General features: G+C 41.8%; 1 protein-coding gene across 2 annotated transcripts; it reads right to left on the reverse strand.

The window, feature by feature from the left end:
• Window positions 1–225: 225 nt before the first annotated feature.
• On the reverse strand, window positions 226–22,113 carry TMEM192 (transmembrane protein 192). 2 transcript variants are annotated; one of them, XM_007471528.1, is made up of 6 exons: window positions 22,105–22,113; window positions 15,237–15,383; window positions 10,167–10,431; window positions 6,957–7,091; window positions 686–788; window positions 226–364 (listed from the first exon to the last, which is right to left on the reverse strand). In XM_007471528.1, the coding sequence occupies exons 1-6, from the start codon at window positions 22,111–22,113 to the stop codon at window positions 226–228; spliced, it is 798 nt and encodes a 265-aa protein (XP_007471590.1). The 2 variants fall into 2 exon arrangements, with proteins under 2 accessions (XP_007471590.1, XP_007471589.1); XM_007471527.1 differs by lacking the exon at window positions 22,105–22,113 and adding an exon at window positions 19,546–19,566.
• Window positions 22,114–25,581: the final 3,468 nt, after the last annotated feature.

The raw sequence follows: 25,581 nt of genomic DNA on the forward strand, positions 1-25,581 counted from the left end.
TTTCAAAATGCGCAAAACAGACATTCCCCTTGAGTTCGCGAGGCGCTACAAAGTGTCTTTCAAATGATCCGTGAGTCCAACTTATTAAACAGCCACACAGGTGAGAACCAAATTCAGGTTTCCAACAGAAATTGTAGAATGTTACTTGTCAAAGCTGCATTTCCCTAAGACAGCTTGTCAGGTAGCCGGTCAGTCTAAATTACTCTGGCTCCTTTGGAATTGCTGTCAAATCCCACTTGGCTGAGAGCTGAGGTCAGAGGACGTGAAGGCCAGCAGACGCTGGCTGAGCAGGGCATTGTGCCGCTTCAGGTACACTATGATGTCTCCTTGCTTCTCCACAATCTCTTCCAGGCTTGAGAGAGTCCTGCACAGAACCAAGGTATTCATGAGTTACACATGTTCACCAAAAGTCTCTTTGCAAATGGATCTCTACTAGTTTTCAGTACAGCAGGTTATATCTGTTACTTTTTCTTAGATTTTATAAGCCAAGGCAATATCCCCAAATGAGATTCTTTCTTTAGACTTGGTTTCACCACAGCTGAGAGGAAGTAAACAAATCAAACATAGTTGTAAACATATTTTAACATATGCAGAGTCCTAAACTCCAAGTATCAGAATGGCCTCTAGATTTCCAGATGGAATAAACTTTTAAATTTCTTTCACTAATCTTTTACTCCACACTTACCTGAATCCAGTCTCCGAGGTAATATTGCTGGGGTAAGCATAGATTTTTTCTTCTTCAAGTACATCAGGCTGTGGCTTGGCTTTATTAAATTTTCGAATTTTCACTAAAATAATAAAGTCATTATTGTCAGGTTATCCAATCACGAAAAATTTTCTAATTCCATTTATTCAAATTTCATTAGTAATTGGCTATTCTTTTCAAGTAATATGCAAAAAAAAAAAATGGTTCATAAACAGATAGGGAAAATGTGCTAAAAGGGAATGGAAATGCTGATGCAGAGGCAGGAGAAGAGTCAGGAAAGAGCCATCAGCGCTCATTGCCCGGAAGTAAAGACACGTGGAAGAGCCAGGGAATTCGGCGACCTGGAGGCCACTGACGAACCTGAAGCCCTAACCCCAAAATGAGTGTCCTTGGAGACGTGACCTTTGGTGAGGTAATCAAAGTAAGAACAAAGTAATGGGGGCGGTGCTGATCTGAGAGATGAAGGGACACCAGGAATGCACCTGCACAGAGCAAAGGCCACGTGAGGTCACAGCGAGAGGCGGCCACCTACACACCAAGGAAGAAGCCTCTGGAGAAGCCAGGCCTGTGACACCCTGATCTCAGAGGTCCAGCCTCCACAACTGAGAGAAAATAAGTTTGTGTGTCTTAGTCACCCAGGCTGGGTATGTGCTCTGGCAGCCCCAGCAGCCTAATGCACATGGGTAGAAGTCTGCTGCAGAGAGCTGAATAATCAGACACAACAAGGCTGTTGTTCCCAACCTCGCAGGTTTGGCTACAGACTGAGCCGAACAATCTGCATGTCTGAGTAAGAGCCACTGTCCGGGGGCCCTGACCCACCTGCGTAATAACCCTGGGACACGGCTGGAATGAGCACTCCCACCACAGATGGTGACAAGGGGACAAGAGAAAGGGCTGATGGTAGTGACTGTCCAATGAGACTGGCCTTGAGAATTGTCTGTGCAGCTCCAAATGGGTCAAGTATTCAACACGTGGGAAGGGGGAGGGGAGGTGGGTTAGGCCCCAGCACAATTTTTAAAAACTCCACATATGATTCTTTCCTTTCTTGTAACAACCCTTGAGATATAATTCACATACAATGCAATTCCTTCAAAGTGTACAATTCAATGGTTCGGTACATTCAAACAGTTGTGCAACTGTCTCCACAATGAATTTTAGAACATCTTGTCACCCCAAAAAGAAGCCTGGGATCCATGAGCAGTCACTCTCTAGGTATCCCCACCTCCAGGACTAGGCAACCACTAATGTGTTCTCCTTCTCTATAGATGTGCCTGCTCTGGGCATTCCAAGTACACAGAATCATACAATATTTACGTCTGGCTTTTTTTTCTCTCAGCATAATGCTTTCAAGGTTCATCCATACTGTAAGTGTCAGTGCTTCATTCCACTATTCCTCCCTTTTTGTGGCTGAATACTATCCTCTGTATGGATAGAACACCTTCTGTTGGTCTAGTCATCACTTTATCCTAACACCATTTAGGTTGTTTCCACTTCTGGCTGCTATAAATAATGCCATTTGGAACATCTGTGTAAAAGTACACATGGACCCAGAAGTGCATGTGCTGAGTCATATGTTCAACCTGTCATGGAACTCCCAGGACCCACAGATGATTCTGATGTGACTCTCAGATGAGAATGAGGCTGAAGAAGATTAAACAAAGAGGTGAAAGAGAAATGTGAGAAGGTTAGGAGACATGCAGAGGGTTTATCAGAAAGGACCAGAAGGAAGTGGGCAGTGAGATGCCAAGAGAACCAGTGAGGGAGTGTAACCAGAAGCCCTTGATTTTTAGGTGGTGGCCAAGAGAGTTAGAAATAAGAAGCCCCTCACACAGAAACAGACACACACAGATCAATGAAACAGAACAGAGGACACAGAAATAAACCCACACACTTATGGTCAATTAATCCATGACAAGGGAAGCAAGAATATACAATGGAGAAAAGAATCTCTTCAATAAGCATTGCTGGGAAAACTGGACAGCTACATGTAAAAAATGAAATTAGAACATTCTCCAACACCATATACAAAAATAAACTCAAAATGGATTAAACACCTAAATGTAAGGCTGGAGACTATAAAACTGCTAGAGGAAAAACATAGACAGGACACTCTGACATAAATTGCAACAATGTTTTTTTGGATCCATATCCTACAGTAATGGAAATATAAGCAAAAATAAACAAATGGGACCTAATGAAACTTAAAAGCTTTTGCACAGCAAAGGAAACCATGAACACCACAAAACAAAACCTAAAGAATGGGAGAAAATATTTCCAAACCACGAGACCAACAAGGGATTAATTTCCAAAATATACAAACAGCTAATATAGCTCAATATCAAAAAAACAAACAAACAACCCAATCAAAAATTCGGCAAAACTCCTACACAGACATTTCTCCAAGAAGACATCAAGATGATCAACAGACACATGAAAAGATGCACAACATGGCTAATCAGAGAAATGCAAATCAAAACTACAATGAGGTATCACCTCACACCAGTCAGAATGGCCATCATCAAAAGTCTACAAAAAAGGGCTTCCCTGGTGGCGCAGTGGTTGAGAGTCCGTCTGCTGATGCAGGGGACATGGGTTTGTGCCCCAGTCTGGGAAGATCCTACATGCCACAGAGCGGCTAGGCCCGTGAGCCATGGCCACTGAGCCTGCGCATCCGGAGCCTGTGCTCCGCAACGGGAGAGGCCACAACAGTGAGAGGCCTGCATACCGCAAAAGAAAAAAAAAAAAAAAAAAAAAAAAGTCTACAAAAAAAAAAGTCTACAAATACAAATAAAATAAAATAAAATAAAATAAAATAAAATAAAAAGTCTACAAATAATAAATGCTGGAGGGGGTGTGGAGAAAAGGGAACCCTCCTGCACTGTTGGTGGGAATGTAAATTGGTACAGCCACTATGGAGAACAGTATGGAGGTTTGTTAAAAGACTAAAAGCAGATTTACCATATGATCCAGCAATCCCACTCCTGGGCATATATCCAGAGGAAAAACATGGTTCAAAAGGATACATGCAGGGGACTTCCCTGGTGGCACAGTGATTAAGAATCTGCCTGCCAATGCAGGGGACACGGGTTCCAGTCCTGGTCTGGGAAGATCCCACGTGCAGTGGAGCAACTAAGCCCATGCGTCACAACTACTGAGCCTGTGCTCTAGAGCCCCCGAGCCACAACTACTGAGCCCACGTGCCACAACTGCTGAAGCCTGTGCACCTAGAGCCTGTGCTCCGCAACAACAGAAGTCACCGCAATGAGAAGTCCTTGCAATGCAATGAAAAACAGCCCCTGCTCGCCACAACTAGAGAAAGCCCGCACGCAGCAACAAAAACCCAATGCAGCCAAAAATAAATAAGTAAAAATAAATAAATCTGTTTAAAGAAAAAAAGGATACATACACCTCAAGGTTCATTGCAGCACTTTTTACAATAGCCAAGACATGGAAGCAACCTAAATGTCCATTGACAGATGAATGGATAAAGAAGACGTGACACATATATACAATGGAATATTACTCAGCCATGAAAAAGAACGAAATAATGCCATTTACAGCAACATGGATGGACCCAGAGATTATCATACTACATGAAATAAGTCAGACAGAGCAAGACAAATATCATATGATTATCACTTATATGTGGAATCTAAAATATGATACAAATGAACTTACTTACAAAACAGAAATAAACTCACAGACACAGAAAACAAACTATGGTTTCCAAAGGGGGAATGGGGTGTGCAGGGAGGGATAAATTAAGAGTTTGGGATTAACATACACACTACCATATATAAAATAGACAAACAACAAGGACCTACTGTATAGCACAGGGAACTATATTCAATATCATGTAATAACTTACAGTGGACAAGAATCTGAAAAAGAATATATACATCTGAATCATTTTTCTGTACACCTGAAACTAGTACAACACTGTAAATCAACTATACTTCAAAAAAAAAGAGATATGAATAGCCCCTTGGCTTCCGATGGCACGAGAACAGCGCGCCCACCCAAGTGCAGACAGGGACTGAGTGCTGGGCTCCACCATGCAGGCCAAGAGAGCTCAACAAAAGAGAAGATGGGGCCATCAGGGGGCCAGGCGGGATGCCAGGAAGCCAGCTTCCCAGGACAAGTAAAGAACGCATCTCAAGAAGGGAGTGAGCCACTGTGTCCAGCGCCACTCAGGAGATGAAGGTTGAGACTCGACTGTCCCATGAGGCTTGCCTCTAAATTGGAGTTACGTTCATATGGCATCTCCTTATAATGGTGTCTTCCACATAATAACTCCAAGATAAATGAAGAAACTTGGAACAAGTTTAAGTTTCTTGAACTGGGCAAAAAGAAATAACAGTTACAGGATATTAAAGTAAAAGTTAAGAGGCAGAAATAAAAAACAATAGCTCAACAACAGAAAAATGTCCATCTTTCAGACTCATCTTTGTGGGGTTTTTTTCCCTGAAGGTGTTCCATTTTTTTTTTTTTAATTGAAGTACAGTTGATTTACAATGTTGTGATAGTTTCTGGTGTTTGTGGTTTTTAAAATAAATTAAATTCCATGCAGTCAGCATATCACAGGCCAGGCAATAACACCAGTGCAATCTACATGGAATGAGAATCTTCCACTCTTCCTTTCCACCACAATAAGCCAAGGAGAGCTCTCACTAAACCACAGGACACTGGACATGGGCCTGCTGCCCCTTACAGTCCTTTCCTCCTGAGCTGAAGCCCGAACATCAGGGCTACTGGAAAGCTGGTAACTGAGTGGCATTTTTTGAATCCTTGCTTATTTATTTATTTTATTTTTTTGCGGTACGCGGGCCTCACTGTTGTGGCCTCTCCCGTTGCAGAGCACAGGCTCCGGACGCGCAGGCTCAGCGGCCATGGCTCACGGGACCAGGCGCTCCACAGCATGTGGGATCTTCCCGGACCAGGGCACGAACCCGTGTCCCCTGCATCGGCAGGTGGACTCTCAACCACTGCACCACCAGGGAAGCCTCGTTGCTTATTTTTAAACAAATGGAAAGCTAATCAAATCACCACAAAGCTTTTAAGTTTTATTTCCCTAGTTTTTTCCTACAGAGGCAGTCAGGTGCCCAATGAGAAGAGTCCATTTTGACTTTTAGAGATTAACTACTTTACTGCAGAAAAATTAGTCAAATTTAGATTAGAATTAGTATATCAAAGAATCATATCATGAAGAATTACTATCAGCATTACCAAAACTAGGTATCTTTTAAATCTTTTTAATATATAGAAGCGAGAAAAATGCATGTATCAGGGAAACAACCTTAAATTTTTTGTGATACACTGAACAAAGTCAACATTTGCCCTAGAAGCCTTAAGAAGAGGCACAAAACAGTAAAATGAAACACAAGCTTTGGCCCATGTGACTTTTCCTTCATAACTGAAGAAATAATCTCTTTCAAAATGGACAGATAAGGTATTTTATTGTCACAAAACAACTGTTGCTCAATGCCACCAAATTAGCTGCTATTACAGATTTTAGTGCATGTCAGTACTGCAGCAGGAATGAAATCTTGTTTCTTCCGGGCTTGGAGTTTTTTCTCTTCAGGCATCCTTCCATCTATTTTTCATGTTAACATGTTTGAAGCTTATTTAATTTTACCACTGAGTTTTGAGAAACAGCCAGACAGAACAATCCTCAGACAGTTCTAAATTTAGAAAGAAGTGGGTTCTTAAATGGTTTATCAAAATTAAGTTTGGGCTAAATACAGTTTTGCATGTATTAACTTATTTATTTATTTTATTTTACTTTTATTTTGCCACACAGCATGTGGGATCTTACCCCTACCAGGGACTGAACCCATGCCCCCTTCAGTGGAAGTGCAGAGTCTTAACCACTGGACAACCAGGGAAGTCCTATATTTAGCTATATTTTAATTTAAAGCCAGACTTACATCTCAGTTGCCTTTGAGGATGCAAAAGTTTGTAGATATTTTTTTTTTCATTTTCTTCTTTTTTTTTTAATGGAAAGCCTTCATTCTAGTTGGTAAGAATTTGTTGATGACACAACTTTAGAAATGCAACTCACCGGTATGTTCCTGGTAGTCTGAAATTAGAGGAGTCTGGATGTGGTCAGCAATGAAGTATGGGTGCTCAGTAGGGTAACGGCCACGTAGAAAAAGTTTCCCGCCAGAAAGGTAATGGGCTGGGCTTCAGGTGGGGATGCGACCAGCAGTGAAAGGCCTTTCTATAAGAACAGGCTCCTTGTCATTCTCACCTGTGTACACGAGCAGGCACGTCAGGGAACAGACCAGTTCCACGGCCAGGGTGGCCAGAATGAGGTCCAGGTACAGCGCACTGGGCTCGGGGAAGGAGTGCTGCAAGCAGAGCAGGAGGAGTAGCGCCGTGTTGCCTGCGGGGAGGAGACGCAGCGTGCTTGCGTGGGTGGGGCGGAGTCCCGGAGCCCGCGCCACCGCCCCGGCCGCAGCCCCCGCAGGGGTACCGCGAGGGCGCGGGCACCCACCCAGCTACGCGGCGACGAAGGAAGGTAGACGATGGAAATCAAACGCAACACGGCTAAGAGCAAATGATGCCTCATGACACAAATACGTAAGAATCTGGACTTTTTTAAAACTCAAGGAATGAGTTTCTACGAGGACCCGGTGGCCCCTTCTGGTCATGCAGCACAGTAAAGGACGCGGCGAGTATCCAGAAAAAAACCGGGGACACGCTGCTGACCTTGGACAGATGACCTAACACCTCCACTCCTTGTCTGAAAAATGGGCTGACAATAAATATGAGCTGTTTCCCCCCTGCTCAGCATATCCATTATTTATTTTTGAAAACCATTTAAAACTCATTCTGCACTTACAGTCTGAAGACTGTCAAAGAAAAGTTTAGGGGCAGAAGTCATTCCTGTAATGTTTTATCTTAGAATTACCTAAAACTAACATATTTATCCAAGTCTGATCAAGGCTGGGGAGATGCTCATTTGATTTACCTTCTGCTTCTTGGTACAAAGGGATGACTATGAGCCAAAGAACCCTGTTTAAATAACCTATCAGAAGTCCCTCTACACAAAGCAATGGTCCAGCACAAATCCCTATGCCCTCCCCTTGCACTCATAAATGTCAGTGTCTTAGCATGTTGACCAATAGCTCAATTTATGAATTGGTTTTGTGTACAAGACAAATATAACTTTACAGCTTTAGGGAGAGGAAAAAACTAGGGAAAAACCTCTGCAGGGAGAGTGAACACACAGTTTCCAGAGGATTTCTGATGCCCTGAGCAAGGCCTGTGTCAGCAGTGTGGCAGGTCACAGGGTGAACTTGCAGGCTGGCAGCAGAGACTGCAAAAGTAAGACATTTCCCTGAATGATAAGCACTGTGGACATCATGAGAGCACCCTGCCCAGCACCATGTCTCCAAGGGTCAAGTTTTCGCTTCAATGAAAAGAACAAATATGCAACTTGCTATGCAGCTAATAACATTTGATAGAGTTCAGGATGTATTTCGATCTAACGAAGGAGAACAGATAAATCAGATAAATATTTTCAACTTATTTGGAAGGAAAGCAAAGCCCCTTCTCCCATCTCCACAAAATAAAGTAAAATCAATTTATTTTTCTCTCTGCAGAGAATAACAAGCATCAGGATGAAGCCAGACAATACCCGGCAATACCATCACAGGCAAAAAAAAAAAAAAAGAATGGTTACACCCTTCGGATTAGCTGGAAGTTCTATATCTTCATAGATTTACCTTCTTTTTCTTCAAATAAGAAAAAAATATTTAAAGAAAATAGAAACAAAGTAAACATCTGCCCCAGTTCTCCTGGATTTTCTGGGTACTTATATGAGTAACTTAAAAGTGATGCCATCTGTGATTAAACTGAGGGTCCAATTGTTTAGAAACAGACTGTGATTAAGGGTCACATGTGTAGCAATAATTTGAAAGTCAGAGGAAAGGCAAAGATTAGACAATCTCTTGGTGGGCCTCAAAAATACTATTTCCAAACCATCAGTGGAGAAACTGAACATTATTTTGGTCAGTATACAAATAGGTTTCTGCTGGTCTCTTTGTCAGAGGCGCAAAGATTATAGGGACATCTTCTGGCCAAAAACAAGTACTGCAATCAGCACTAGAAGTAGAAACTGCACTCTTCCTCTGGGGGCAGTAAAGGCCGCGCCTTGGAGGTGCTTCAAGACCAGCCACTCCAATACAATGCTTCTTTCTCTGCAACCGCTGGGCCCTCCCACTCCCATTGACAACCTCGCTGAGCAGATGAACTCACAGCCTGCCCTTTAAGAAAATGCACTACCAGAACATGGGAATAACATTAAATTCTGTAGAGCTGTTTTTCTGGGGAAAAATTAATTTCTAATTTGGTTTCAAAATGTTCAAACATTTATTCTGGACTCAAATTGAAAAAGAGGGCTTTTTAGAAAAGGTAGAAACCTTGACAATTAGGCAGAAATACCTAAAGAAGTTCAATTTAATTCCATTAAGCCTTTAAATTGTCTGCATCCTGGATAGACTTCCTGACCTTGCCTTCATAAATTGTTTTCCAGGTTTTCTGTTTTAGTAATACATCTTATTATATAACAGTCTTTCTCTTACTGCGGGAAAAGCACCGAGCTTCATTTAAAATAAAACAATCCCCTCTTATCCTACAAGTATCAACTAGCATCAGCTGTATATCTCCTTGAGATGAGTAAGTCTGCTAGTATCAAAAGGGGGAAAAAGTCCACATTTCACACAGGGGTACCTTGCTTATAATGAAGGGGACAGAAAATACTACCCCAAAATATGCCTCCTTTGTCTTAAGGATTATCTTAAGCTGATTATTTTTAAGAAACGGCAGACACAGATGAAGCTCTGAAAACCATTACCTTTTATAAGAGACATCTACAATTATAAGGGAAATCTCCATTTGTAAGGTTATATCCCTCTCTGTACCAGGATGACTCTAAATCTCTAGAAACTCTAATCAATGCAGAAGGCAAGCATAACAAACTTACCCTTGTTTACTGTGCTTTTCCTGGTCACCTCCCAGAACTATCGCCCCTCCCCCAACCCTCCCCATCTTCTTTGTTCTTTAGCTGGAGATATTATTTAAGAGGGTGGCTTAGGCCATTGTGGAGTTACTCTGCTTTCCTGGGTCTCTCCCATGTATACAGGAGGTATAATGTTATTAAACTTCTATTCGTTTTTCTCCTGTTAATCTGTCCTTTATTGGTGGAATCTCAGGCAAGAACCTAGAAGGGCAGAGGGAATATTTTTCCTCCCTTACATAACAAATACAGATTTCAAAGGGAAATATAAGAAAAACTTCAAGACATTAAGGTGATCCTAATTTTAGTGGCCACATCACTCTCACAAAAATGAGAGCATGTATTTGATTATAAAATCAAACTTAACATTTTCTTTCTGCTGTCATTTATTACATTCAAGCAAGCCGCCGAATAGATGAGTGAGACAACTGGGCTTACCAGTGGAGTGTATCATCAGCGCAAGGCTTTTAAGATGCCTTGTTGACCGGTAGATCTTGTTATAGCCTCGGTTTCTTACTTTGCTGTGGTGATACTGGATGTATTGTTCAAGGAGGAAATGCAGAATCCACAAAATAACTTTTCCAAGTATTATGACTGTCTGAACTTTCAATGGGTTCGTATAGTTTCCTGGGCACTTGTCCTCAATTGGATTGGGGTAAGAACAAAGCACACCTGTTAAAAATGCTAAAACAACAAACACAATCTGGTGGAAAGGAAAACAGTAGAATTAATATTCAATATTTGGATTTAAGAAACAATAATGACCATCCCCAGCACATATTCTTATACCTATGACTTTCAGTATCCTACTTTTTTGAGTTTAAAAATACTTTATTTTTTGCCATTTTTACAAACTTTTTAAACAGATAATCTGGAGAAAAATTTGCAGAAAATTTGGGAAACAGATAAAATCACAAATAAGAAAATAAAAATCACCCCAAATCCCATCTAACAAAGATGAGTACTTAATGTTAATTCAATTTCCTGCCCACTTCTCTTTTATTAAACAGAGTAAAAACAGTTAATTTAGCACCTCAAAACTAATAAAAATCGTGAATTAAAAAAGTTTATTTCTAGCTTCAGTTTTAAGAGAACAACTATCCAATTAGATTGACAAAAATTTAAAAGATTGATGTCAACATATGGGCAAACAGACAGTCTCATAAAATGCTGACTGGTCTGGGAAGTGCTGCTGAAAAATAATTTGGAAATATCTTGACCCAGAAATCCTACCTTAGGACCCTATCACTCAGAAGTAAAAGCACAGTACCTAGGATATATGGACACATGTATTTACTGCAGCGTTCTCTGTATTTGAAAAAAAACTGTAAATTGCCCAAGTATATGTATGCATCCATAGCAGAATATTTGAATAAATTAAGGTATACCCACTCACATAATAGAATGTTATTCAGCTATAAAAGAACTAGGCAACTTCTCTGGTGGCACAGTGGTTAAGAATCCTCCTGCCAATGCAGGGGACATGGGTTCAATTCCTGGTCTGGGAAGATCCCACATGCTATGGAGCAACTAAGCCTGTGTGCCACAACTACTGAGCCTGTGCTCTAGAGCCCATGAGCCACAACTACTGAGCCCTGGTGCCACAACTACTGAAACCCAAATGCCTAGAGCCCGGTGCTCAACAACAAAAGAAGCCACCACAATGAGAAGCCCGTGCACCACAATGAAGAGTAGCCCCCACTCTCGTCACAACTAGAGAAAGCCCAAGTGCAGCAACAAAGACCCAACACAGACAAAAAAAAAAAAAAAAAAAGAATTAACTAAAGCTCTATGTATTAGTTTGGGTGGATATCTATGATATGTTAAGATTAAAGAAAGTATGGTGTAAAGTAGTAGTTCAAAGTGTGATCTCCAGACCAGTTAGAAATGTAAATTTTCAGGCCCCAAATCAAAATTTCTGGGGGTGTGGCCAGCAGCCTGTAGTGTAATAAGCCTGCCAGGGTATCTGGTGCATGCTCAAGTTTGAGGAACACTGCTGATGAGTAATAAATACCGTATTATCCAATTTTTTTCTTTTTTGGAAATGGGGGACATCCTTTTATAACGTGGTAATCTTTTTGTATACATTTGTATGAACTTAACAAAAGACACTGAAAGAGATACAGTGAACTGACCCCATTTATTAACTCAGGGAGAAGGGGTGAAGCAGAGAAAAGGGAAGATTATATCTTTGTATACTCTGGTAATGTTTTACTTGTTAACCATAAGGCAGTATTATTCTATAATTTTTAAAAAAATCAAAGAAAATTTTAAATGCTGTTATTAGCATCCATCACCAAGCATCCAATAGCAGCCAATCTTAGCATGTAATAAATCTATTTAAAATTTATGTGGTTTGTCAAGAGCAGTAATATTTGCTATAGCAGCTCAAGATGCACATCCTCATAAAGCAAAAGTGGAAAAGTCAACATATTCCCTTTACTGTAATATACTGTACATTGAACCCAACTGATCCATTTTATACAAAGTAGTATATAAAGACATTAGTTTTTCTTGTTCTTTAACATAAGATTTTCTTAGTCCTAAAATTAGGGCAATCAATCCCACAGTATCGAAGGCAGGCAATTTAACGTAAAGTTTTTTTTAAGTGGTGTGTGTGTGTACTGTACATACATAAAGAGTATGTTATACTCTTTATATAATTTATAATTATATAATTTATAAATTATATCAATACAAAGAGGCACAAGGAAAAAAGCGCTTCAGCTGCTATTTGGGGATCAGGAAGCCATGGCAGAATCAGGCCACTTACTAGATCTACATGAGGAAAACAGGTGCACCTCTGTCCTCAATGCACTCAGTTCTGAGTGCAAGTCTTCCACAGTGCACCTCACTGGAGCAGCAGCTGGGCCAGTCCTCAACCACATCCACCCTCCTCATGAACACCCAAGGAGCGGCGAGAATCTGCCTTCTTTTGATCTTTCACATTGCCGCAAAGAACTACAGCCCCTAGTGTTTGAGACTGCAGTAACCAAAATGAGGAAATAATTAACAGACTTGGAGCAGAGCCCCCAGTAAGCCTACAAGACCATTCATACATGTGTCTTGTTTTGTTTTTATGACACTGAACTTTATTTATTTATTTTTATTGAGGGATATAATTGACATAACACTGTATAAGTTTAAGGTGTGCAATGTGTTGATTTGAAACATTTGTATATTGCAAAATGATGGCCACCGTAGCTTTAGCCAACACCTGTATCATGTCACATAATTACCATTTCTTTTTTGTGGTGAGAGCAATTAAGATATCTAGTCTCCTAGCAACTTTGAAATTTATAATATTAGTGTTGACTATAATCACTATGCTATGCATTAGATCTCCTGGATTTATTTATCTAGTGGTTGCAACACACATTTTTAAAAATCCCCAAACATTTGTAATTTTATCATATAAAACATGGGGCAACAGTACACTGATTTTTAAAAATCAGTGGTTGCAACACACATTTTAAAAAATCCCCAGACATTTGTAATTTTATCATATAAAACATGGGGCAACAGTACACTGATTTCTCTGCTTAACACTATTTCCTAGGTATAAATAAATAGATAAATTTCCATGTCAACATATATAGATTTATTTGTATCTTTTTTTGTTTTTATAACTGAAAAATACATGCATATGATAAAAAAATTCAAATAGTACAAAAAGTAAACATTAAAATATACTAGGTGTCCCTTCCATTGAGGCACTCAGTGCAACTAGCATTAAAAGGGTCTTGTGGGGCTTCCCTGGAGGCGCAGTGGTTGGGAGTCCGCCTGCCGATGCAGGGGACACGGGTTCATGCCCCGGTCCGGGGGGATCCTACATGCCCCGGAGCGGCTGCGCCCGTGAGCCATGGCCGCTGAGCCTGCGCGTCCGGAGCCTGTGCTCCGCAGCGGGAGAGGCCGCAGCAGTGAGAGGTCCGCGTAGAGCAAAAAAAAAAAAAATTAAAAAATGGGTCTTGTGAATGCTTCTGGAAATAATTCTATTACAGAATACAGGAATAAACGTTAAAAGTTTCCAGTACCAATTCCAATGTGTTTGTGGGGGGGAGGGGACGGCGGAGGCGGGCGGCAAATCTCTGACACCAACTGGGAGCTCAACTGGTGAAATGGGTGTCTTGGTGAAGACAGCTCAACTCAGTTCTGACACTACCTGGAGAGAGCATCAGATCCCATGGGTTGAAGGCTCAGTCCCACAAGACTGCCCTCACTTCAGATGCTAACTGCAAGTCCAAGTTGTCACCAGTGCTTCTTACCCACTGGCTACAAATCAGAGGTTCCCACAACCCCCTCCTTGGACTTTAGATACCACCTGCAAATCCAGGTTGTTACCTGCACTTCTGACTGACAGGCTATAAATCAGAGGTTCCCATCAACTCCTTCTTGGGTTCAATTAGTTTGCCAGACTGGCTCACAGAACTCAGGAAACCTGTTTACTCACCACATTACCAATTTATTACAAAGGATATTAAAAGATACAAATCAATAGCCCGATGAAGACATACTTCCTGCCAGTTCCTAAACAAAGGAGCTTCTGTCCTGGTAGAGTCTGGGGGCCTGGCAGTGGTTCATAACAAGTGTTCTAGCTCACCAACCTGGAAGCTCTCTGAAACCCCTCCTTTTGGGTCTTTATGGAGGCTTCATTACATAGGCCTGGTTGATTAAATCATTGGCCATTGGTGCATGATTTAACCTGCAGCACCTTTCCCATCCCCAGAGGCCAGGGCGTGGGACTGAAAGTTCCAACCCTTTGTTCCTGCTTGGTTCCCCTGGCAACAGCCCCCATCCTTAGGTGCTTTCCAAAGTCACCTCACCAACATAAATACAGCAGTGGTGGAAAGGGGTTGTTATGAATATCAAGACACCCATTTCACCTTTATGACTTTGAAGGGACTGAGGACAAAAGACCAAAAATTATAACAAAAGATGCTCCCATTGCTCTTATCAGGAAATTCCAAGGGTTTTGGGAGCTATGAGCCAGAAACCATGGATGAAGACCAAAGACATATGAGAACTATATTTTGATCATCTGAATGACCAAATATATTTCTTATAAGTCACAACATCACCCATATACACATTTCTCTCAACACCCTTTTAAAATGTACAAACAGGAACATTCTGTACACACCACTGTAAACCTCATTTTTTTCCATTCAACAATGAACCGTGAAGGGTACACATCCACCCCAGGTTTCTCTTCTAAGTTTCTCTTTTAATATTGTATAAGCATTCCTTCATATGGACAGGACATACAAAGCATCTTCTGGATGGTGGCAGTTTGTAGTTTCCTCATATTACAGACAACACTGCTATCATAAATGATATCCTTACATGTGTGCAAATATGTCTACAATAAATTATTTGAAGTAGAGATATGAGTAAAAAAGTATGCACACTTTAAATGTTAATAGATATAGCCAAACTGCCCTCTGAAGAGGTTATAAATTTTTGAAAAACATCACCTTTGGATGGATCACTTTCTCCCAGTCAACTTACATGTATCAACAAGAGAAGATTTGCAATGATGACTGTAGGAAGAGGCTGGAATCTGGGCCTAAAATGAGTGTGTAATGAGTGATGTGGGAGATGATGGCTGTCCAGAAGGGGGTCATCTTCAATACTTTGGATGAGATCCAAGGAACCCTGAGGTGCAGAAAAAAGCAAGTTATAATCACCACTCTTTGGATTATGTTTCCAAGACAAATCTACTAAACTATAAAGCTTTAAAATTCATTACACAAATTATAGGCAAGAAAACACACTCCCTACCTAAAGCCAATTTTAAAAAAATACCATAAACTTCTTGATGACTACTGTAAACTGGTAAAAACAATTATTAAAACAAGTAGAAGAAATCTTAATTCTTTATCTCCAAATGAGGTAAGACATAATGAGATTATGTATAAATAATCTCATTAATTATCAATTATTAATCTCATTAATCTGAAATAATTTTCTTCAAGCCCTCAAAACTTAGATATTGATTTATTTAACATTATACACACACACACACACACACACACACACACACACACATATTTACATTTCTGGCTGTGCTGTGCAGCATGTGGGATCTTAGTTCCCTTACCAGGGATCAAACCTGTGACCTCTGCAGTGGGAAGCGCAGTTTTAACCACTGGACCACCAGGGTAGTCCCCAACATTATTTATATTATTGATAAAAATTACATATGATTGCAATTCTTAAACTATATCTCGGTGTTCCACAAAATTTTGGAAAGCTGGTTGAGGCATTACTAAGAGGTCTTAAACAAACTTTCAATCATGAGAGAAATATGTTAAGAGTGTTAATAGAAACAGATCACCCTGATAGACCCTGGAGATTTCAGTTTGTAGATACCAGATTCTCAATGAAAACAACTAGTTGCAATGTCACTGAAGTAGCCAGCAAAGGCTGAGCTGCAACCTCAAAATCTTGTTAGTCATGTTTAAAGTTAGGGTCTTGACAGGAACAGCATCTTAGGTATCTGGTGCATAAAACAATCTCTCAGTCTCAGAGCCTCACTGAAAACTGTTACATATAAGGCACTGTTCCTGAGATAAAAGAATGTAAGACACAGTCCCTATTCAAAAGGAGATTACATTTTCATCGGGGAGGTTAGGATAAAGGCATGCAGGACTGAACAATATAAGAATGCACAATAGAATATAGTGTGTGGCATATTATGGGGCAGTACATAATAAATTAGCAAATGAATAGTACAAATGATGCAAAAAATTTAGGTTAGATAATTGCACTAGAACAAGAGGGAAATGAAAATTTAGTGGGAAAAGGGGAAGTCTGAGAATTGGATTTGGAGACAGAGGATATGGGCTCTTCACTTTGGAAGGGGTAGAGAGGGGGACCAATGGTGTAAGGGCAGGCTGCTGTGCACCAGGATTATAAAGATAACACAGCAATCTGGGAAATGATCAGATCTGGAATGGGCTTCTCAATTTCCACTCCCAGGCATTCAATGCTGCTGCAATTTTTTAAATTCAATGCCTAGATAGCTTCCTGTTTAGTTTGCCATACCTCATGGAGCAATTCTGATGATTTCTATTCTCTTCAAGACTCCTCTGCTTCTAGCTTTCTCAGTTAGAGGCTGTCCCACCTCTACGGCTCTTCCCTTAACTAATGTCCATGAATCTCTCCAGGCCATCCTTCCAGTCTCTGTGCCTCTTCATCCCTCCCCACCTGTCAAGTGTCTGTCTTAGCAAAAATGCTGCCTTCTCTGATGCCTCAGTGCTGTTCCTTTTTCATCTGACATTGTAGTTTTTATTTCTGCAAGTTTGAGTGGGTTTATTTTATATCTCCCCTGTGTCTTTTTAACCTTTGGAACATATAGAAAAGTTATAATTTTTTTAAATGTCCTTGTTTGCTATTTCTAGCATGTCATTTTTGAATCAGTTTTAATTGACTCGTTATGTCGTATTTCCCTGCCTCTTTGCATGCTTGATCATTTTTTCCACTTTATTGAGATATAATTAACATGTCACATTGTGTAAGTTTGCATACCATGAGTTGATTTGATACACTTATATACTGGAAAATGATTACCACCATATCATTACCTAACACCTCCACTACATCACATAATTAGCAGTGCCTGGTAATTCTGGACTGGAGGCCAGACATTGCAAAATTTACCTCTTTGGGTGCTGGACATTTTTGTATTCCTATATTATTGAGCTTTGTTCTGGGATTCAGTTACGTCACTTGATCTTTTTGGTCTTTCTTTTAAGGGGCTTTCTTAGGTGGGACCATACCATGTTTGGTCTAGTGCTAATTATTCCCCACAAGTGAGGCAAGACCCTTCTGAAAACCTAATACCCTGTGATTATGAGGTTTCCAGTCTGGCTGGAAGAACAGGCCCTACTCCTGGCCCTGCATGACAGTACTGCTCCCTCTGGTCTTTCTGAGTGGTTATTTTCCCAGTCCTCAGGGAGTTTCCTCAGAGGCATGAAGAACAGGACTCAGCTGAATACCTGAGGGGACTCTGCACCTCTTCCGAGCTCTCCCTCTGCGCAGCGCTCTCCTTTCTGGGTTCTCTGTCTTGTGAACTCCAGCTGCTTCGGTATCCCCAGATTCAGCTCCATTTCCTCAACTCGGGGTCTACTGAAGCCCCACTTGGTCCCCCTTCCTCTGCCCACCCCGAAAACTCTCTCAAGGAAGTGAGTTGGGGCAATCATATGGCTCACGTCATTTGCTTCCCATCTCTCCAAGATCACTGTCCTTCATCGCCTGATGTCTATGATCTCAACAAGTATTTTTTCATGTATTTTTTGTTTTGTTTCATTTTGGGGGGCTTTTTTGCTTTAAAATATACTCTTTATTTTTTCTCCAATTATAAAAATAATACATCTTCCAAACAGATAGCTTAGGAAGCACAAAAAATCACCCAGAAAAACAACAACAAAAGCCCCTCCATCCCACCAGCCAGAGATAAGCGCTGCTGGTGTCTGTGACAAAGGCGCACCTGAGGCCATGCACCATGTACAGATGATGCCTTTTAAGTCCCGGCAGAAGACAGAAGAACTCACACTAGAAGGAGGCTGCAGTAAGGCTCCAAAGTTTCTGCACATAGAGCAGTGACCCTAAAGTCTCCTCCCCTTGACCATTTTTGATACTGCAGATCCCCACCCACCCGGGGACACAGGAAGAGCACGTCCCGGCTCCCTGGGGACAGGGCTGGCCTCTCCTCCTCTCAGCCAGATGCCCACACCCATGGCCACATGAGATGCCCCAGGGCTCCACGGGGCATAGTGGGGACTTGCAGGCAGGGACCCCGAGACTGTGGGTGCAACCATGCATTCCAGAGCAGGCAGCAGGAGACAGGGCTGGAGTTCCAGCTCTGCCGCCCACTGCCCTTGGACCAGGCAGTCTCTTGGGCCTGAGTTTCCTTGTCTATAAAATGGGAATAACGCCTACCTCATGGGCTCTTGAAGGGACTAAATCAAACATGAGAAGCAGGTCACAGCACTGGCACATCTCAAGGGTCAATAAATGTCACAGTACCCATCACTCCTTCCCATTAACCTGCTTCGTGCCAACCCTGTGGCTCTCATTTTAAAAAAAACTGTCCCTCTGAGCACTGACCAAAGCCTGGGGGGTAAAGGGGAGGTTTATCCTATCCAGAGCCAACCTGAGTCTAGATCCAGCCAGGCCTGCCAGGTGACGAGAACCCGTGAGCCAGGGGCCTGGACCCTGGACCAGAGAAGAGCAGAATGGTGAGGGCTCTGCCAGGGCCGCGTTCACGCTGCAGAGCAGACAGGGCCCAACAAAGGACAGGCCTATGTGGAGGGGGCCCGTGGGGAGCACCGAGGCTACCCGGCAGACCTCGGGGGAAGGAAGCCCTTTCACCAGCCAAGCTGGAACCTGCCCTGCAAAACAATGAATCCCCCATCACTGTTTTGCCTTTAATCACATTTTTAAACACTTGACAAAAGAACATCTGTTCCCTGATGTTTTACCTTTGTGCGTCTGTCATCCTCAAAATGAAAGTCCAGAACCTGCTGCACTAGTTTTAAAGTCAAGCTGGACGTTTAGTCATGAACAAAGCTGCTTAAATTTCCCTCTAATTGTCTCTAAGTCTTCATGAAGTTTATCATAAGTAGGGTCATCATAAGAGAATTTCTGAATCATTCCAATCAACGATTCTAAGACCTTCATCTTTTTGCTGTCTTTCTCAGTGGCGTAGCCGTGCAGCAGGCATCTCCAAGCAAAAGCAAAACCTGGTAGCACCCGACCTCATATCCGATTCTAGCTCCATGTAACGTGCCATACTGTCTTCCTTCAATCATACCCAAGCTACTTCCTTCTTCATAGCCTTCCTGATAACCTTCCCCGTGAAACCGATTTTGGCAGGCGAAGTCCACTTCCGGGGGCGGCCGCGCCTGTTTTTTCATATATTATATACAGGTTTTTGGTTCTTTCAGGCATAAGGAAGGACAAGGTATCAAAGTGGTTCGAATAAGGTGTGCTTCACAAGGGCAGGACTCTACATTATACTATGTTCTTTGTACCTTTAGTACCTGATACACAGCAGGTACTCAATATGTGTGTTGAGTGAATGAAAGACGGCCCAACTTCTTGAACAGTTGGGATCTGGGAACTTTTTAAAAGGTAGCATTGAAACCCTGACTGTAAGACAATAGTCTACTTTATCTCCCACTCGTTCCCTTTCATGCACCTTCTCCTCTAGCCTGTGTGAGCTTTCTGGAATGCCCCACAAATATCCTCTCTTATCTTTTTCAGAATCCAACTCATCTTTCGAAGTCCAACCAAAACTTATATTCTCTATAAAACTTGTCCTGCCAAGTGTTTTCTTTCTACTTTAAAACTCCTAAAAAATTACTGCCCATAATATTAATTTGGAATATTTCTTATGCTGCCTTGTATTGCTTCCTTTATGTGTATGCCTTTTGTTTTCCCTGACTACACTGAAGGGGCTGGGGACAATATGGTTTCTATGTCACTTTTTCAATGTTCATGAAATACAATGTATTTGGTGACTACATCAAATACACTGCCCTTTGGAGCCTATAGGAAATGTGGGAAAACCATACAAACAGCATCCTCTGGAACTCACCATCTGCAAGTGAAGATAGCTGTTGTTTTTTCCACACCATCTCCTCCCTCTTCTTTTGTGACAATAGCTACTTCCTTTGGGGACCCAATGTCTACCTCTGCATTAAGTCTCAAGGGGAACATCCTTTGATGCTCTTCACCCTCCTCTGTCCTGGGGTGGTCATGGAACCAGAAAGGGCTGGGCCAATCCAACTCTCTCTCAGAGCAGCAAAGCAAACGGAGTCCATGGTTGAGGCGATCCATCCCAGGGCAGATTCTGAAAGGACCCCTGTCTCTGGATCCCTTGAGCTGCCCTTGTTTGGTTCCTTTCAGAAGCCTAGGTGTTCATCTACCCTATATCCTTTCAAATAAATCCCTTTCTTCCTTAAAGTAGCCACAGTTGGTTCACCCACTTGCAAACAAAGAACCGTTAACTAAAAAGCCTTTGCCTCTTTTAACTCATTTAGGTGTCTGGGCCTAAGACATGGCACACAGTTTTTAGCTTTCTACTGAGTGGCAGAAACCATATCCACAAAATACCAAAAGCAGGCGACTTGCTCAGATCTAAAGCTATGTAGTTATTGGTGAAACATTACTCTCCAACTGTTTGGTGAAACAAATTTCTAGGGTTGTACTAATCCTAACGCTAAAAGCTACAGACCCAAGAACCCTGGGGCAGCTTAGCACCAACCAAGAAGCATTTACTGCACACATTTTGATGAGTCTCTAATTTTCCTCTTACTCATTTTCTCCACACATTGTCAGTTCATGAATCTCACTCTTAAAAAATTTAGAAACAAACAGTTTTTCTTTAAATATATATGAGTCTCAAATCTACTTCCAGGTGTTACAGTTAGCTTTCCACGTTCTCAACTGAAAAAAAAAATAGAATTTTTTAGTCTTATCATTAGAAATTGTTCGGTCTTTATTTAGTCAAGATAACTGAACTATAGTCACTATTTGCACAAGAATCTAAGGTCTTGTGTAGGGCTGGAACTGTGTTTCATGTGTCTTGCCTGATGCACCTCATTCAGTGGTAGGATCACAGTAATATTCCTATTAATTAACTCAAATCAGTGCTTTAATATAACTATCAACTTTGCATTTTTCAAGAGCAAGAATTTTGTGCCAATGGGTAACCCAGTTAATTTGGGGCACAAATACATGCTTTTCCTAAAAATGTTTTAATACATTTAAGCAAAGATTTTTGCAATTTCTCTTCACTCTGTACACTATATACACTGTAACTAGTGCACTGGTTTTTTAATAATCTGGTTTGGATCCATCTAAGTAAAGAGATTTAAAAATCCCTTCACTCCTACCATGCTTCGATTCAAAATACCACGACATTGTTTTTCTCTAATGTGGGTTTTCGAGTGATGATAACGACAGGTCTGCCGCAGCCGCTCCAAGTCACAGCCCTCAGGGCCAAGGCCGGGACCCAAGAGGACGGGGACTCGCCCCTACGCCAGGGCGTCCGAGCGACCCAGCGCCCGGGGCCCCGCGCTCACCTCGGGTCGCCCCAGTTCCGTGACCCGACACGCGCCCGCACGGGGCTGGCGCGCGCCCGGCCTTCTGCCCGGAAAATAAGCCCGGGGCCGGCGTGGACTCCGACACCGCCCCGGACCCCGACGCCGCCCCGGTGCCTCCTCCCACAGCCCCGCGCCCGGGCAGCCCCGCGCAGTAGGCGCTCCTCTGGCCAGGGATGCCCCCACCCCCATCTCCGCCCAGCGCGCCCAGCACCGGAAGAGTGGGCTCCGGGCCTGTCGCTCGCCACCAGCATCCGCGCACTCACGTCTTCCATACTGCCCGCCGGCGGAGGCCGCAGCCCTACCGCCCAGTCTTCGCACCTGCGCCTGGCACCGCCTTCCGGGACCCGCCCCGGGACCCGCCCCTCGCTTTCAATTAGCCGAGGCGCAGAGGGCGGACCCCTCTTCCTCGCTCCAGGGCTCCACGGCCAGCAGCCTTCCCGGACCCGCCCCCTCGCTCCCGATTGGCAGAGAGGGCAGGATGGACTGGCCTCGCCTCTCGCTTACTATTGGCAGATGCCCCGACACCTAGATCCGGAATGGCCGAGGAGTCGGGGGACGTTATACTCCCTGAAGGCCAGCCTCCGGCCGCCGCTGTCTCTGGGAACGCTGCTGTGCCTGGGGATCCCGTAACCTGCGCTCGCGTTCTAGGTTGGCCGGAGATTTGGGCACCAAAGGATGCGTTCCAAATCCAAGAATCGAACTGTTTTTGGCCGCCACTTACTTCTTTGTAAAACATTAACTTTTCTCGGTCGTGCTTAATTATTGTTTGCAGCACAGCTCCGTGCACAGAAAAAGCGGTGGAATCCCAAGTTCCTATTTACAGCTCAAAATTCCACCTGCAGAGGGACACGAACAGAATAAAGACTGATTTCCAGGACATACAGTTTTCACCAGAGGGACAGGAGGCAATAAGGAATTTTTAGGGCTTTCTCTCTCTCTCCTTTTTTTAAGTGGAATTGAAAATTTTATGACATTTTTCTGAAAATACACGATCGTTGTAAAACTGTAAGGAAAGTAAAATTTTCTGTTAATACCAGTCCCTATGCTGATACTACAATACATACACTTTCATAGTTTTTAATGCTTATTTGTACATTGTGTAGGGTGTAATCTTGTTTATACCGTTGGTGAAATAAAATCATTTAAGTAGCAGCAAAGGAAAAGATGGTGTAAGACTCCACTTGATCTTTAAAATCTCATGAAAATTTTAAATCTTTAAAATTTCCTGAGATTCTATGAATTATTTAAGAGGCTTGTCTAAATGTTCATTTCCCCCAACATTTTATTTAAAAAAATTTCAAACCTAGGGAAATGTTGAAAGACTAGTACAGTGAACATCCAGGTACCCTTCACATTGATTCAACAGTGGTTAACATTATGCCAACAGTTAGTTGCTCTGTGTGAGGGTGCATGCTTGTGTGTGTGTCACACATTTTTTAACTGAAGCATTTGAAAGTAGGTTGAGGACATAATGAAACTTCATTCCTAAATACTTCATTGCTAAAAATAAAGACATTTTCCTACCTAACTACAATTATATTATTACACTTAAGAAAACTAATAGTAATTCCATATTTGCAAAAAAATTCCAAATTGTCCCCCAAATGTCTTTTTTGCTGCTTTGATTTCCACCATCTAGGATCCAATCAAGGTTCACACACTGCATTTAGTTATTATGTTGACATGTATTTTAACAGGTATAGTAAACTGTAAGCCAGGGTTCTGGAATTAGTCATGGAGGTTTGAATTCTGCATCTTACTAAGGGTGTGATCTTTAAGTTCTCTAGGGCTCAGTTTCCTCATTTGTAAAAATGGAACTGTTACTATTTCTAATTTCAGAGAGCTATTTGACTAAATGAAATATGCATGTAATGCTCTTGTACAGGGTGGTCTCTACAAAACACCCAGCAAATATTAGTCACATTTTTGTCTAATTCAAGTTTGTTGAAGCATTATTAACATACATAGTCACTGTTTTAATAACACATTAAAATACTATTATTCAAATCATTCAGCAAGTCTTTTTTCCAAAGGTTAACATTTTTCAAAATAAAAATAGTTGGAGGTGTTACCAAGTCCAAGATTGTACAGCGTGCTGCACAGCAGGCCAATAAATCGAGAGACAAGTTGTTGGGGCAAGGAACACCAACTTTATTCGGAAAGCCAGCCAAACAAGAAGATGGTGGACCAGTGTCCCAAAGGACCATCTTGCCTGAGTTAGAATTCAGGCTTCTTTTATATTAAAAGGGGAGGGAGTAAAATCAAACACTTCCTGGTTCCCATCAGCCTCCAGAGGGGAATGTGTTAATTTCTTCCTCCCTGCAGTCATTCACAGGTGGGCCTGGCAGGATGTTTCCTGTGAGCTAAACAAAGGTATTTTAGATTAATGCTCATTACCTGGGAGGCAGGGTTCCCAGTGATGGGTCATTATGTATAATTTAAGCTTATAGGCAACATCCCTTTAGTGATTAACTTAGAATACAAAGGTTCTTCCCTATTACAAAGGGACAAAGATGATGGTGTACTTGATAGGTTAAAGGACTTGCTTACACTTTAGGGTAGAAATAATCTATGATTACCCAGTATAAACCAGGGGGAGCAATGGTCTTAAGAAATAGAATTCTGAACTTCATGAGGTTTTATTGGAGTGGGTTGGTGGGGAGTGAGGTTGTCAGCTTAAGAGGTGTGCTTCCGTAGGAGACCTTAACTTCCAGGAATAACAGTGAGTGGAGGAAAAGGGTGCTCTATGGAAAGGTAAGAGTGAATATTTAGAAGGAAGAAGTAGAACAAGCTTATCTTTGCCTCACCAATTTGTGTAGGCCTAGACATGCAGGAGTAGATGCTATGTCACGTTTACTGTGTCTGGGTCAAAAGTTAGAAATAAAGAGAAATATATAATTGCCACTAAAAGTCATCAATATCCATACTAAGGGACTATAAGCAGAAACAATGGGTTAGGTACAGGAATATGGTTCTGTGGAATTCTGTCCGAAAGGCAGCCTCCAAATTGTGTTTTTATAGAACTGAACACATATATGATAGGTATGGGGAATTAAAACCTTGTCATCATCAGGAAAGATTATTAAAATCTCATGTCTACATAATGCTCTAGTGATAGACAAAACAAGTTAAATAAACATAGCCCTATGAAGAAATTATATTTATAAAAGTGTCTGACACTTCGTTTTTGCATGATTAAAATATTTTTGGTGAAGATTCTTGCACTTGTTTACCTATGAGGAGTAAGAGGAGAGCAGAGAACCTGTCTTTCGGCTAAACAGTTCACCTGGTAAAGATTCAGGTCTGAAGTGCCATCTTTCCTATGAGTGTTGTCACCATTTATACAGTTCCAAGCACAGTGCTTAGCCCCTATCACAGATACTACAGTGTTAATAATATCTCATTTTTTCCAACGTCAAAACACAATGTGTCCTTAATTCACTGTAACTTCCATTTGTCAACGAAAAATTAATGTTGATATAACAAAGAAATGGAAAATTTTACTCGAAACAAAGTGAGGATTATAAGCCAGGAACAGCCTCTCAGAAAGCTCCAAAAACTATTCTACCCATTAAAAGTCAAAGCACAGTTACATAAAGTTTTGAGATAGAGAGCTGTCCATCAAATGACGTACATATTACTGACAGTTTACACAATCCAGGTGTATACATACAAAGCGAGTAGTGGGTCATGGGTCACTGTGGCCCCTTACAAGATTAAGAAGGAACGTTATCTTTTAA

This window comes from Lipotes vexillifer, unplaced genomic scaffold (genome assembly GCF_000442215.2).
Source record: "Lipotes vexillifer unplaced genomic scaffold, Lipotes_vexillifer_v1.1 scaffold1208, whole genome shotgun sequence".
NCBI classification, from domain to species: Eukaryota; Metazoa; Chordata; class Mammalia; order Artiodactyla; family Lipotidae; genus Lipotes; species Lipotes vexillifer.

What these genes read in the sequence shown, in the direction of transcription:
- TMEM192 (XM_007471527.1), bottom strand. Translation starts at nt 19,566, where the DNA reads ATGAAGAAGGAAGTAGCTTGG. An exon ending in GTGCCTGCTCGTGTACACAG is followed by an intron (nt 789 to 6,956) that starts GTGAGAATGACA and finishes TTATTATTTTAG; the next exon opens with TGAAAATTCGAAAATTTAAT. An exon ending in ACCTCGGAGACTGGATTCAG is followed by an intron (nt 365 to 685) that starts GTAAGTGTGGAG and finishes GGTTCTGTGCAG; the next exon opens with GACTCTCTCAAGCCTGGAAG.